We start from the raw sequence: 13158 nt of genomic DNA on the forward strand, positions 1-13158 counted from the left end.
GATCTAAAATTCTGGATTTGTATAGAGAACACACAGACAATTAATTTTGTATATCCCGTATATACTCGTGTATAAGCCGACCCCCCCCCCTCCCACTTCAGGACCACCAAAACTGCAATAAATTGAAAACCCGTGTATAAGCCGACCCCCAAAAATCTGTGCATTTCAGAGAAAAAAATTCTTATATTTTCATGCAAAATTAATAGCTTGCGGATATTTACAATAGAAAATGATTCAAACTTTTTAATATCCATTCCTTCTAAGTCTCCAAGCTCATCGTAATCCATCAGATCATCACGGGGTGCGGCATCTTCGTTTTTATCCTCATCGTCATTGTCACTTTCAAAGAGGACATCATCTTCAATTCCGCCCATCGCATTGCTGATGCAACACTTTTTGAAGGATCGGATGACAATTTCGGCGGAAACATAATTCCACGCCTCATGCACACTAGGCCAATGTCAGGCTTCTTCAAGGCACCACTTTTTGTAGTTTCTTTATCATCGGAACTCATTCATTCGATCCACAAATTCCTCAAATAGTCTTTCAAAGACTTGTTATGCTCACGTCTAAAGGCTGTACAATTGACGTTAGCCCACCTGATATCAAAGCCAATGATGTTTTCAATTTCTTTGCCTCGGTTGACATTATCGGTTCTGTGGGATTTTAACATATACCATACCGATAATGCCGGTTTCCCAAACTCTCCTACAAAAATTACTACTGATTTCGGGGGGGGGAGGGGGGGGTCAATATTTTTTCATCAAAAACTGACCCGAGTATAAGCCGACCCCCCCTACTTTAAGAACAAATTTTTCCACAAAAAAACTCGGCTTATACACGAGTATATACGGTATATATAGATTCACCAAACAGTGCATTAATTTGACTTGCACTTCTTTTGTCTGATTAGCGGAATAGCTTAAATTATTAATTAAAGCTAGCAAGTGAGAGATTTCCAATCTGATTAATTTCATGACATTGCATCTTCAGGAAGATGTACAGGGTGGTTGAGATACAACAATACAATTATTCAATCATTACACTTCACTTATAATTAGAAAAATTGATGGCAAGTGGAAGCACTACACACAACAAGCATTACATAGAAACAAACTTCACGTCAGGACCACTACACATATACACACATTCCAACATGCACCAATTTGTTAGGAGTTCCGCAGAGGAATGTGGATGAGGTGCATGTGTGGTTCCCTAGTGGTAGGGTGGTCGAGAAAGCAGGGCTTAATATTAATAAGTCAGAAAAAAATTGGGCGCCAACCAGGTTTCGTAGGAGCCAAGCATGGTTTTTCTCAAGAAAGTATCTTAAATAATGCTTTTTGGATTTTTCTGACTCTTGATGACCCCTTCCCATGTTGGCAGGCAGTTTATGAGGAAATCCTAAAAATTTGAGCTATCCCTAAACTTATTTAGCAATCTCATGTTCAAAATGTTCAATATTGATTTTCTAGTCACTGTGGCAGGTTGCCGCTGCGGTGGTCATGATGACAGACTCGCATCGTGAGGATCCAGGTTCGAACCCCACCGTCGTCACAGTGGTGGTTGGCTGAAGTTGGTTTCCTGTGGTTCCCAACTTCGAAAAACAAAAACAAGCCTATCTCCACATTAAGGAAGGTTGCCAATTTGGGTACAAAAATGTGACTCATTTAGCCCATAGCATCGTGAACCTTAGGTCACGATTTGTGTTTCGCGTTGTCTCTAATTTTATAGGTTTAGCCTATTATATCTAATTAAATTTACAATAAAATTAATGTTTTACTCTCATTTGAAATCGATTGATGAAAATGTCAGTAAAATACTAATTTTTTTTCTCTCGATAAAAGTAGGGGGAGACCAAGTCTAGTTCTAGTTTGCATAGTTTTCAGTTTTGATTTTTCTATTTTTTCCTGTGATACTTACAGCAAATGTGACTGATGCTGCAGATAGCAGTACGCCTTGGCCTCCAAATTAATGATGAAAGCTTCACTTAAAATTGTATGCTCAATTCGTGAAAAATTATCTACAAAATTGTTCCAACTATGCCTTATAGTTGCTAATGCCTGAAGTTGACACAATCACTAAGGTAAGTTGGCATAGCTTGATTGGTTAATAGTATTTGAGGAATAATTTTAGTTTGGCACCCAGGCAATATGATACTTGCCTAAAGTACCAAAGGATGTTGTGTTAGAGATGTTGCGAGTTTGATACCCGGTTTGTCTTTGTCAGAAACTTTCCTGACACAGGGATACAACAGAGATAGTGAAATGACCCCCAGAAAATGATTGCTACCGCAGGGAGTCCCACATCAAAGGGTTAGCGCACCAACCTCTCAGTGAGTATGACAAAAAGTTCTGCTGTTCGGAATCAGCAATGAATTGTAGGTCCCCGTCTAATTAGCCGTTGTGTGCAGAAAATGAGAAAATGACTGTGTTGTGAGAAAAATTATCAACATTATAATTGTAAGTTAGTAATTATAAAACTTTTATTTCAGTGCAAAAGTGCAGAAAAAGACGATACGCATGTTAAGCTCACTCAATATTTTGAAGTAGAAAACAAAAGTAAAAAAGAAAAGTTACAAAAAATTAAAAAAGAACAAGGAAGTCATCATTCACATTGAAGGACCAGACATGCCCCGCTTCCCATCTCAGAGATATTGAAGCGGTCCCAGAGGATGGGTGTATCTGGAAAATTATTAATTTATGTGAAAATAATAAACAACGATATTTAATATATACATGTATAAAACACTTTCATTTTGGAGGGAAATATCATGTCAGTCATTATTCACAGCTTTATGTCCACCAAGAAAGTAGGTCGATTGCTCACTTGAATTGGTGGTTGTAATTTTTGCACAATTTTGCTGTGATTGGGTGAGTTTTACCAAATTGGTTAGTTGGCATATGGCACTTGTTCTTTGCCAACTTGGTTCAACATGACTCTTTAGACAAGAGGGCTGCCTTACTGTTGCACAAAGGTTTTATGAAGCATTCCAGCACTTGAATACAAAACGTTATTGACCACTCTACCCATCACAACTGTTGAAAACGCCTCAACTTATTCATGGGCTTCGCAGAATAACAAAAACTAAGTGAAAAAACTTTCCTGGCAAAAAGTCAGGAAAATTGCTGTCCTTCCTCTCCTGAAGCTCCCGTCACACAAACTACAATGGATGATGAAACACTCAGATGGTTTGACAGTATGCGATACTAACACTTTGTGCTCACTGTAGTAGAAAAGGGGGAGTTCTATGCCAACTTACCCTTTATGCTAAATAGACCCAAACCCGCCTACTCTATAGATAGTATGTTCAAAATACGGGTGTCTGGTAACAAAAATCACGAAAAATCTATTTGTCAACCAAATATTTTAGGAGCCCAATGTATTTGTTTTGCCGAGCTACACAGGAACTTATAACCTGGTTGTGTTTGGTTAACCTGGTGGGGTTTATCAAGCCCTGCCCTAGTACTGTATTTTTGTTGGTACCGTGCCAAGTTGTGCCCACGAAGTGACTTCAAAATATTTTTTTGCTTCCATGGATGATTCTTGCAATGTCTGAAATTTGGGTTAAGTTTTTGCACAGTCCCACTCGTGTTTATTTTTTAAATTCTGATTTTCGTGAACTTATCATTTTGGTTATCTATGATCATTTGCTTCTCTTGGCCAATTAATTTTTTTTGAATGAAAATATGTATTTGAGCTTGAGATATTGAGAGAAAAGTTTTCTCCCACTCCAGTATGACTTTTTTTAATCATTATAAAGACATCTACATTTTTGGCTGACATTGTAGATTTAGGTGGACGTTGCGTCACGTGTTCGGGTTACAGGCAGTCACATTTATGTTTTCGAACTTCTCTAATTCGTCTTCCGTTTGGTTTTCGAGCAGAGTAGTTCGGGGACTGAACGCAGCATAAATCTCGCTTTCGACCAAGTTCACGAACTCATATTTCCGTGCGAGTGCTTTGTGGCTCTGTGCGTGCTCTTTGGTCGATTTATGCGGCAGGGCGTACCTCAGCTTCTGCCAGAACCAGCGTTCTCCCCACACCAGGTACGTCCGCCTGAGCAGAACCTGCCTGATATCCTTCTCCATGGCGTCGACTGGCGGGAACTTACCCACCACGATCACGAGGAGTCGATTCGTCTTCTCCTGAATCATTTGGAAAAGAGCGGCACGCACCTCGACGCCGAACCACACGCTCTTGACGAAGTTATCCGACAGAACGACGACTATCCTCCTGCTGTTCTGCACGGAATACACTATGTTCTCGCTGATGAAGTTTCCCGGTATCCAGTCTCTTTCGTGCACGCAGAGCCGGAAAAAGGGAGGCGTGTTTTCCAGCTCGTTGACGAGCTGCATCACTATCTGCAGGTCCTTGCTGCTGTAGGCAATGAAGGCGTCGAATATTTTATTGTCATCTTCGTCCTTATTACAGAAGAAGTAACGGAAAACGGAAGTGCCGTATAAGAAAGCACGGACCGTCTCTCTGTTTCTGTTGTACGCCAGGGCAGCGCATAAAATAACGATGATAAAGGCACTGCTGCTTGTCACCCCAACCACCAGCTTGATATTGAGGACTTTGTCATCCGGGCAAAGAATCTGTATAGGGATCTTGTGTAATGTCAACGCTCGTTTTTCGACTTTTTCATAGCACGTAATGTTGGCAATATCTTCAATCTTCTGGGCGTTATTCGACAGCCAAGTCCTTAATGGTTTCAGGGAGCAGCTACAGTTGAAACGATTGGCGCTCATCCTTATTCTGATGTCTTCTCGCTGCGAAACGAACTTCCTCAGAGACGACGAGATGTCCCTCAGGCGATTCCCCGAGAAAAATAGGATCTTCAGAGATTTCGGAAGGCATTTTGTTTCGATCTCGTTTATTTCATTGTCTTCGAGATACAGTTCTGACAAATTTCCCCAAGTTTTCAGGTTCAGGGAACTCAAACCTGGCAATCTATTTCTCCGCATGTACAATATGGACGCATTCTGTGGCGCTGATTCCGGAATGCGGACGAGTCCCCTCGCGGTGCAGTTCACGACCACTAGGCCATCTTTAGCTCTCAGGCCGCACGAACAAGCTTCTGGGCAGTTTTCTTTCAAATCCGTCTGGAATTCGTTGCCTCCTAGTGTTTCGATTCGTTGATCGCGCAATAGGGGTGGCTTCGAGCACCTCCATTCGATATGATCAGGGAAATCATGGAACAATTTGACGTTGGGCATTTGCTTCGTGAAGTACCGGTAGAAGTTGTATAACTTCGCGTCACAGTTGAACGGGTTCCCACTGAGAAGAATGGAGTTTTTAGGCTGACCGTTGAAGAAGCAATTTATGTATCTCGTCAGGTCACCGTCTAGTTTGATGACGTAAGGTAGCTGGATATTGGATACGTTGCAGCTACGGAAGGAAAATGCGGTCAGTTGCTTCATGTTGTTGATACACGATGGGAGGACCAGCGATTTTATGTCGTTGAAGTCGAAGTCGGCGTTTTCTAAATATATGAGTCTCTCCCAGCGTATTTCCAGTTTTTCGATGCGGTTCCTGGAGAAGTTCATTTTTTGGACCCGTATCTCGTTAAAAAGCCCAAGATAGCTTATGTTATTCTGTGAGACATCTAAGTTGATCACATCTTCGAATCTCTCGAGGAGCTTCTCACTCAAAACATTGATCTTGTTCGCTCTTAAGTTTAAATACCTCAAGACCTTGTTTCTGAAAAACATGTTCGACGGTAGTCGTACCAAAAGATTGTGGTGTAGATCAATACTGCACAGCTTGTAGTTTTTTCGTAGAGTTCTTTCCCCTATCCATGACAGTTTATTATGGCTCATGTCCAGGTATAACAGATCGGGCAACCTTTCAAATATGCCTTCGGGTAGAAAAGATATTTCATTGCGACTCGCATTGAAAACCGTAATGTTGTAGGAATTTTCGAAGATGTCTTTCGTCAAGCATTTCAAAGAGCATCCAGATACGTTCACCGAGGTGAGATTCGACAAGTTCTGGAACAGTCCGTCGGAAAGTTGCCGGATTATGTTGTCACCGATGTCGACGTATAGAACGTTGCTCGTATTATGGAAAAAGTTGTGCGGTAACGCGTGAAGTTCGTTGTAAACTAAGGTGATGTCGGTCAGTCCCGGGGTCAAAGAGAACGCATCCTCGTTGATATTTCGTATGTTATTGAATCCAACGTTCAGAGATATGAGAGAGGGAGTCTGAGCCAAAACTTCCATAGGAAATTCTCGTATCGAGTTATGGGATAGATCCAGCTCTTTGAGTTCCCGCAGGCCGTCGAGGAAACCTGACGGAAGGTAAACGATACCATCTTTTCTCAACGATAGTCTCTGCAGGGATTGGAGCTCCGAAAAATCACCGTCCCCCATCGTTTCGAGTGAGCACCCCGTGATGGAAAGCTCCGTGAGATTTCGGAAGAACTTGAAAGACGACTTGAACTGCTGGAAAGTGTTCCTGTTATTTATGGATAGTGACGTGACAAACTTCTCGGAAATGACGCGTTTCGCCAGACTCATACAGTCCGGATACTTGATGCAGTACGCGGTCGGCAAAAGTTCTTTCGTCAGGTATCCCCTTACATTATGGCAAGTCAGGAAATTGGAACTAGCATGGTAGGATTTGACATCAGTCGGTAGATGAAAAAGTGAATGATCGGAAGCGTTACTGGAAACGTGATGTCCATTATCATCATCTGCTACATCGTAAGAGAGACGGAACACGTACAGAGAACAGTCGTAATCACCATGATCCGAGCTCGTGTTAACTAGTCCCTGGCACATCATATCGAAATGGAGTCCGTCTATTTTCAAATCGCACTTATAATCCGTCGACAAGACGTAGAATTTCGGGCATAGCCACTGTGAATCAACAACCTGCAGCAGAACATAATGGAGTATCAGACTTGCAGTCCGGGCACCCATCTTATGCAAAAAAGTGTCGATCATCTCCCTACCTTGAAACAATGACGATCGCCCGGGGTGTTCTTAAATTGCCCTTTGCAATGCCATTCATCAATGAATATTTCGTATTGAAATTTCATATTGTATTGGACAGAGGCGTGAAGAATCCACGAAATTTCTAAGCTTGATGTTATTTCAACCCTTTGAATGCCGGTGCATGCCGTAGCTCTCTGCTTATCTCTCAGGATGTGATATGTCATCCCATATTCACAGATGTCGTTTCAATTGATATTGTATTCCCCAATAGATTTTCAATGATGGCGAAAATTATTTTCTTTGGGTGATGGAATTCACCTGAAATTATATAATCGGGGAAATAAAATAATTGAAATAAAGTAACTGTATTGAAACATACATACGTACATATAATGCCAGTTGAACAATGGGGCGAGCCTCCTTAGGGTTAGTGTCTAAGATTCCCGGGAGAGGAACGAGACATTCCCAAATTTTTAAAGCTGCTTAATAATTTTTTCAAATAAAAAAAACGATTAAATTACAAAAAAAAGAAAAATTTCGTTAAGGATGCACTGGTTATGTACTGAAATCTGTACTGCTGTATTTAGAACAGATGCTTTCCAGATTCTGTAGTAATGCTGTGCTTCTGATAATAAATTGAAAGGGCTGTCGTAACGAATTTGGGAGTGGGGGGGGGGGGGGGCTGAGCCGAAGCACTTTGTGTGACCTATGATTTCACATAATTTGAAAAGAAAAATTCTGCATAAGAAAAGGGTCAGAATTTACAGAAATGCTAAAAGACACCTTAATAAAATAATTTTAGAACTATTGATTACTTATGTTGTTTTAAAAAAAAATCATAATTGAGTAAAATTTATAATTAATGAAAAAATAGTTTCACAGAATTATTGAAAGAAATAATTGCAGAATTACTGAAAGAAATAATTGCAGAATTACTGAAAGAAATAATTGCGGAATTACTGAAAGAAATAATTGCAGAATTACTGAAAGAAATAATTGCAGAATTACTGAAAGAAATAATTGCAGAATTACTATAAAAGAAACAAATTTGCAGAATTACTGATAGAAATAATTCCAGAATTGCCGAGAGTAATTTCAGAATAGTTTTAGAAGTAAATAATTCATGAAAAAAGAATTAGTGAAAGAAGTAATTTCATAATTAATGAAAAAATAATTAGTGAAAGAAGTAATTTCATAATTAATGAAAAAATAATTAGTGAAAGAAGTAATTTCATAATTAATGAAAAAATAATTAGTGAAAGAAGTAATTTCATAATTAATGAAAAAATAATTTCTGAATTATCGGGACAAATTTCAGAATTAATAAAAGAAATAATTAAAAAAAAATAGAAAGTGGTGAAAAAAGTTGTTTCAAAATAAATAAAAATCCAAATTTAATAATCCAAATTTAGGGTATTATAATAAAAGAAATAATTTCTCAAAGTAAGTGAAAGTGTTCAATAACTTGAGGATCCTGTTTAATAACCGGGAATACACGATATGACTTGCTAGCCCGTGAGCTTCGTGGAAAGTTGTAAATCGGCCCGCAATGTCTGATAGGTTGAAGCCCTCTTGTATAGGCGTAAAGTTATTAAAAATATTGTGTGGGCTCAAAAATATTGGGGGATGGGGGAATCTATCTCTCTCACAACATACCACAACAACCTCTCTCTCTAGAGCTCGATGCTATAGGAAAAAAAAATTGCTCTGTCCTGCGAGACCGTAAAATTTTTGTGGGGGGACGGAGCATGATTTTGCCGCTCCTACCACTGTAGAGTTTGACAGTTTTATCACTCCAATAGTTGCGTCACTAGGAGATACATTGGTGGTCTCGTATCTATACACAATCGACTCGCGTGATATCTGTATCGTTCGCTCAAAAAACCAGAGGTTAAAAAACGGATTCATAGCTCCATGTCAAAAAAAAAAAACTCTACTTGACACCAGGGCTGGACAAATCTATTGCCCGACGGCAAATGCGTAGTTAACGTAATTTTCACAGTCCATAATTAGCAGCAATCACGGGCTCGCATATACTGAAATTAGACTGTTCTGGAAAACAGAAAAACCTCACTTCCAGCGAAATAGTTTATTCTAATGTCACTCCCGGAAGAAGAGAGGACTTCTTAATTTGTACAGGAAGGTAAATTTTTTAACAAAAAAAGCAATTTATATGACCCTATCGTACAGTATATATAGTGTCCGAAAGGAATAAAAATTCTGCGATTGGTTCCTAAAATCGTAGAAAATATTTGTGTCGCATTTCCTTTACACCAAAATATCTGGAAAAACATCCATCACAAAAATATAGGGTTTCTGCTGCCACTTATCAAAATCTAAACTGTCTGTTATAATTTTTAAAACAAAGTTAACTTGGTTTTAAATCAGCGTTCAGTATGAAAAAGAACAAAATGTGTTGTGATAATGTTGGCTTTTTCTATTTATTTCTACGCTGCATAATTTCATGTTTGCCACTGGATAATTTTTTGTAAACAAAAAACATAGTAACCGATATTTTGACGCATGAAATTTACACCATTACGCAGAATAAAAATGAAGAAATATATTTTCATACCATATGTTAATTTTTATTTTGCGCATCAGTTCAAAACTAACAATCATTTAATTGTGAAAATTATGACAGTTTTCATTTTATTCAATAGGGAGCAGCAGGGATCCCAGCTTGAAAGGATTTCACGTATTTTTTGAAGCAAAGTATAAAAACACGACAGTCCACGCCGCTTAATGTGATCACATCGGCACTCTGGGTTTCTGATAACAATAACCGAAGAAATCTTGATTGTGAGTAAAATGATCAGTTTAGTCAAGCGGGAAAAATGAAAACGAAAATTTTTGTCCCCCCACACACACACACACACATAACAGGCTCTAAAATGTTGAAAATAGTGGGTTTTTTTTTCCAAAATTGTTCTATAACAGATTTTTCCCCTTTTAAGCTAAAATCATCTTTTTTAATTTAGAAATCGTGAGGAGTTACAATGGAAATGGCTAATGTGTATTACGAATTACAATACCTTTTATAATGTACGGTACGGTTCACACATTCCCTTGTGAAAGTCTTCCGGCCAAGGAAGTGTGAATGTGGTCAGTTGAAAGAAACTGACCAAGAACTGTTGAAAGGGTCCCCCCTAGACATTCCCTCTAGGGAAGCCATTGAAGAAGCTATTACGGCCCGATTAGGACTTAGTGAACAGATTACGGTAATTTTTGTCAATAATGGAGCCTTCCAACCTCCTACATGCAGTAGTCTTGCTAATTGATAACGGTAACTTGTTGAGGAAAAAAAATTCATCTTCTTGGACCTTAGCTGCAAAATATGCAAAAGAAAAACTTTCAACGAAAAAAATTGTTAACATATACAAACCGAAGTCCTGACAACAATAAACGAATTTTTTACCATGTCAAGATACTGGTACGTTCCACTCTTAGTGAAAGATAACAATAGCCGAATGAGATAACATTATCCGTGATTTTAATAAGCGGCGTAGACTTATTTAATATGGAATACGCCAGAAAATTAATGAAATTTACCTCCAATTTTTTTCCACCGGATTGTATACTGTTTGTCCAATTAAATTCCGATTCGAAAAAATTTTCACTTAATTTCACAGCGATCTACAATGAGAAGTTCAAAAAAAGAACACTGAACTAAACCGTACAAAGTCAGAATTTTAGTTCCAATAGGCAATTTTATTTATTGCCACAACTGGACATTAATGTTTTCAGCAATTTTTCTTTTTTTCCAAGCTATTCCCGTTTTTATCAGTGAATTAGTGCAATGTCTGTCCCCCGGCTTTTATCAATCGCATCATAAAAGCGGGCTGACCCGATTCCTAAGTCGCATGATCTTTCCGTCCTATCATAGGCCAACACCAACTAGAGCAGAGTTCGCTCTGCTCTAGTTGGTGTTGCCACGGCTGCCCATGTCCGGTCCCCATACCGTAAATCGATTACGATTTCATAAGCGAGGTGCATTGTAACATGGTGACTTCTTTTCCGACACTAACAGCGCGAAAAACTATAGAGGTTTGACTAATTTTAGATTTTTTTTATTGGTGACCACATGGGAATTTTCGTTTCTAAAATTTCAATTTAAAAAAAAATCCATCACTTTCGATGTTTTTGAAGCATTCTAATTAATTTGATTTTGAAATTTTTTCAAGTAAGTAAATCCAGTGATGGTATTTTTCGGGCATGTAAAATATTGTGATTCTGGCATCTATTATTTTATGTATTTGGAGATTTGTCCATGAACTTGACACAGTCAAAGTTACCCCACGATTGATACCAGCCTCGCAACTTAACCCGAAGAATAGAAGGAAAAGTTTGATCAGCGCAGACGGCCTGTCACGAAAATAAGAACCCGGGTATCTGAGAGATCCGACGCGACCACTAGAGTGTTATTGCGGTGTTTGTGTTCTCACCTAAAATTTGCCACCCTCCTAAATTTTCCCTCAAGTAGAAAATTTCTGCCTTTGCCTCCACCTCTAGTTTCTGCCCTGCTGAACCATAAAATACAGGCTGATCAGGCGAACATACACAATTTGCCAAGTTACAATTCACCTTGCTTACAGTGAATAAAGAAATGTGAGGATGAAACTTTCCTGACCTTCTGACTGATTATATTTCAATTTATACTTAGCTGTTATAAATGCGAGAAACCACGTTAAATTAAGGCATCTGCTGTCACCTATTGAATAAAAACAAAAAAAAAATTATAATTCTTAAAAAAATGTTTTCGAAAACAACGTGCGGCATGAAAAAAGAACAGCATGTGGTATAAAACTTTAAATTTTTTATTATGCTGCATATCAGTAAATTCTATATGCCACATGTCGCTATGTTTTTAAGTTTGCCGCAGAAGGAATTTATATAGCGAACATAAGTACTTAGTAACCGATATTTTGACGCATAAAATTTACACCGGCATGCATCATAAAAATATAAAAAAATGTATAGTTTCATACAACATGTTCTTTTTCATGTTGCACATCAGTTTAAAACCAACAACCATTTTGTTTTTAGAATTATAACAAATAGTTTTGCTTTTATTCAATAGGTGGCGGGAGATCCCAGCGTTCAATCAATATTTATGTGTATTTCTCTTCCTTACAAAAATCATAGGTAAGGGAAATCGTACCCCTCCCAATATTCGTCACCATCTACCTTTTTCCTCAAAAATTATTTCATTCGACTGAATCTTAGATTAGCGTAGAAACAATTGGAACACATAAACAACTGTTCCGAAATTATTTTTTCGAAGCATTGCATTTATTGGTCAAAAACCGGGACGTCTGACCGCCCTAGGCTGAGATGAATCCCATTAATATTTTTACCGAAAGAGATTTACTATAGACTTAAAAGTTAATCGAAAAATATTATAGAAAAGCTCGTAAGAAATCCTGGCCTGGAGAAACACCAAGGATTATAGCCTATGTTGCAGTATATAAGGGGCCCATGACCGCACTGGGCTGTTAAATATTAGAACCGTGAAAATAGATCAAAATACATTGACACTACATATATACATTACATAAAATAAATTTTCTATCATGGGCTGACAAAGCATTTCTGTGGAATTGTCGGCATATGTGTGCGAAGGAACACGCATCATCGTCGATGAAAAGATAAAAAGAAACGGAAGCTTTAATTTTTTTTATATGTCCGCGTCGGACATGTGTGGTGGGAAAAAATAAATGTATGCCTGGTCGCTAAATTTTTAATTTCGAGTCGGGCAATAGATTTGTGCTGCCCTGGCCAGGGAACACAAATTTTTAGGATCCCGAAATTAGCTGCCTTTTGTATTATAGGCACGCCCCCCCCCCCCCCGCATCTGCTTTAAAGAACAAATGGTTGCCCAGGGAACTTATGAGACACGGGTCCTGATGTCATGGCCAATGTCTTGAATCTGGCCTCACAGGCGTAGAAACATTTTAGTCACTACCAGGGCCGTCTTAACACTACCAATGCCCCCCCCCCCCACCTAGCTGAAAGTACTACTCTACCAATTTAAATATTTTAACGCTCGAAATATCATAGTATACCAATAATATCATTATCTGGAGGCCCGTTTGTTAAGACAGCCCGGTCGCTACACGGTTTATATGCGTCCATCCGTTTAGCTTCATCGTCGAATAAAAGATCAATTCCAGGAGGAAAAAAAAATTAAATCATACCTTTGAATCGAATCACGCATGTG

At 38.6% G+C, this 13158-nt stretch overlaps 1 protein-coding gene across 1 annotated transcript in view; it reads right to left on the reverse strand.

Moving 5' to 3' along the window:
* Positions 1–2511: 2511 nt before the first annotated feature.
* The window catches only part of LOC149070260 (uncharacterized), a 65457-nt gene continuing 54810 nt past the window's right edge, over positions 2512–13158 (reverse strand). Inside the window, exon 3 of the mRNA XM_089249305.1 lies at positions 2512–6985. Within this exon, the coding sequence (XP_089105431.1) occupies positions 3807–6985 (3179 nt within the window). The 3' untranslated portion in view covers positions 2512–3806. The remainder of the gene's footprint in view (positions 6986–13158) is intronic.

Source organism: Pholcus phalangioides, unplaced genomic scaffold, assembly GCF_987345545.1.
Source record: "Pholcus phalangioides strain wild (caught in Gottingen) unplaced genomic scaffold, Ppha-v1.0 ptg000022l_1, whole genome shotgun sequence".
NCBI lineage: Eukaryota > Metazoa > Arthropoda > Arachnida > Araneae > Pholcidae > Pholcus > Pholcus phalangioides.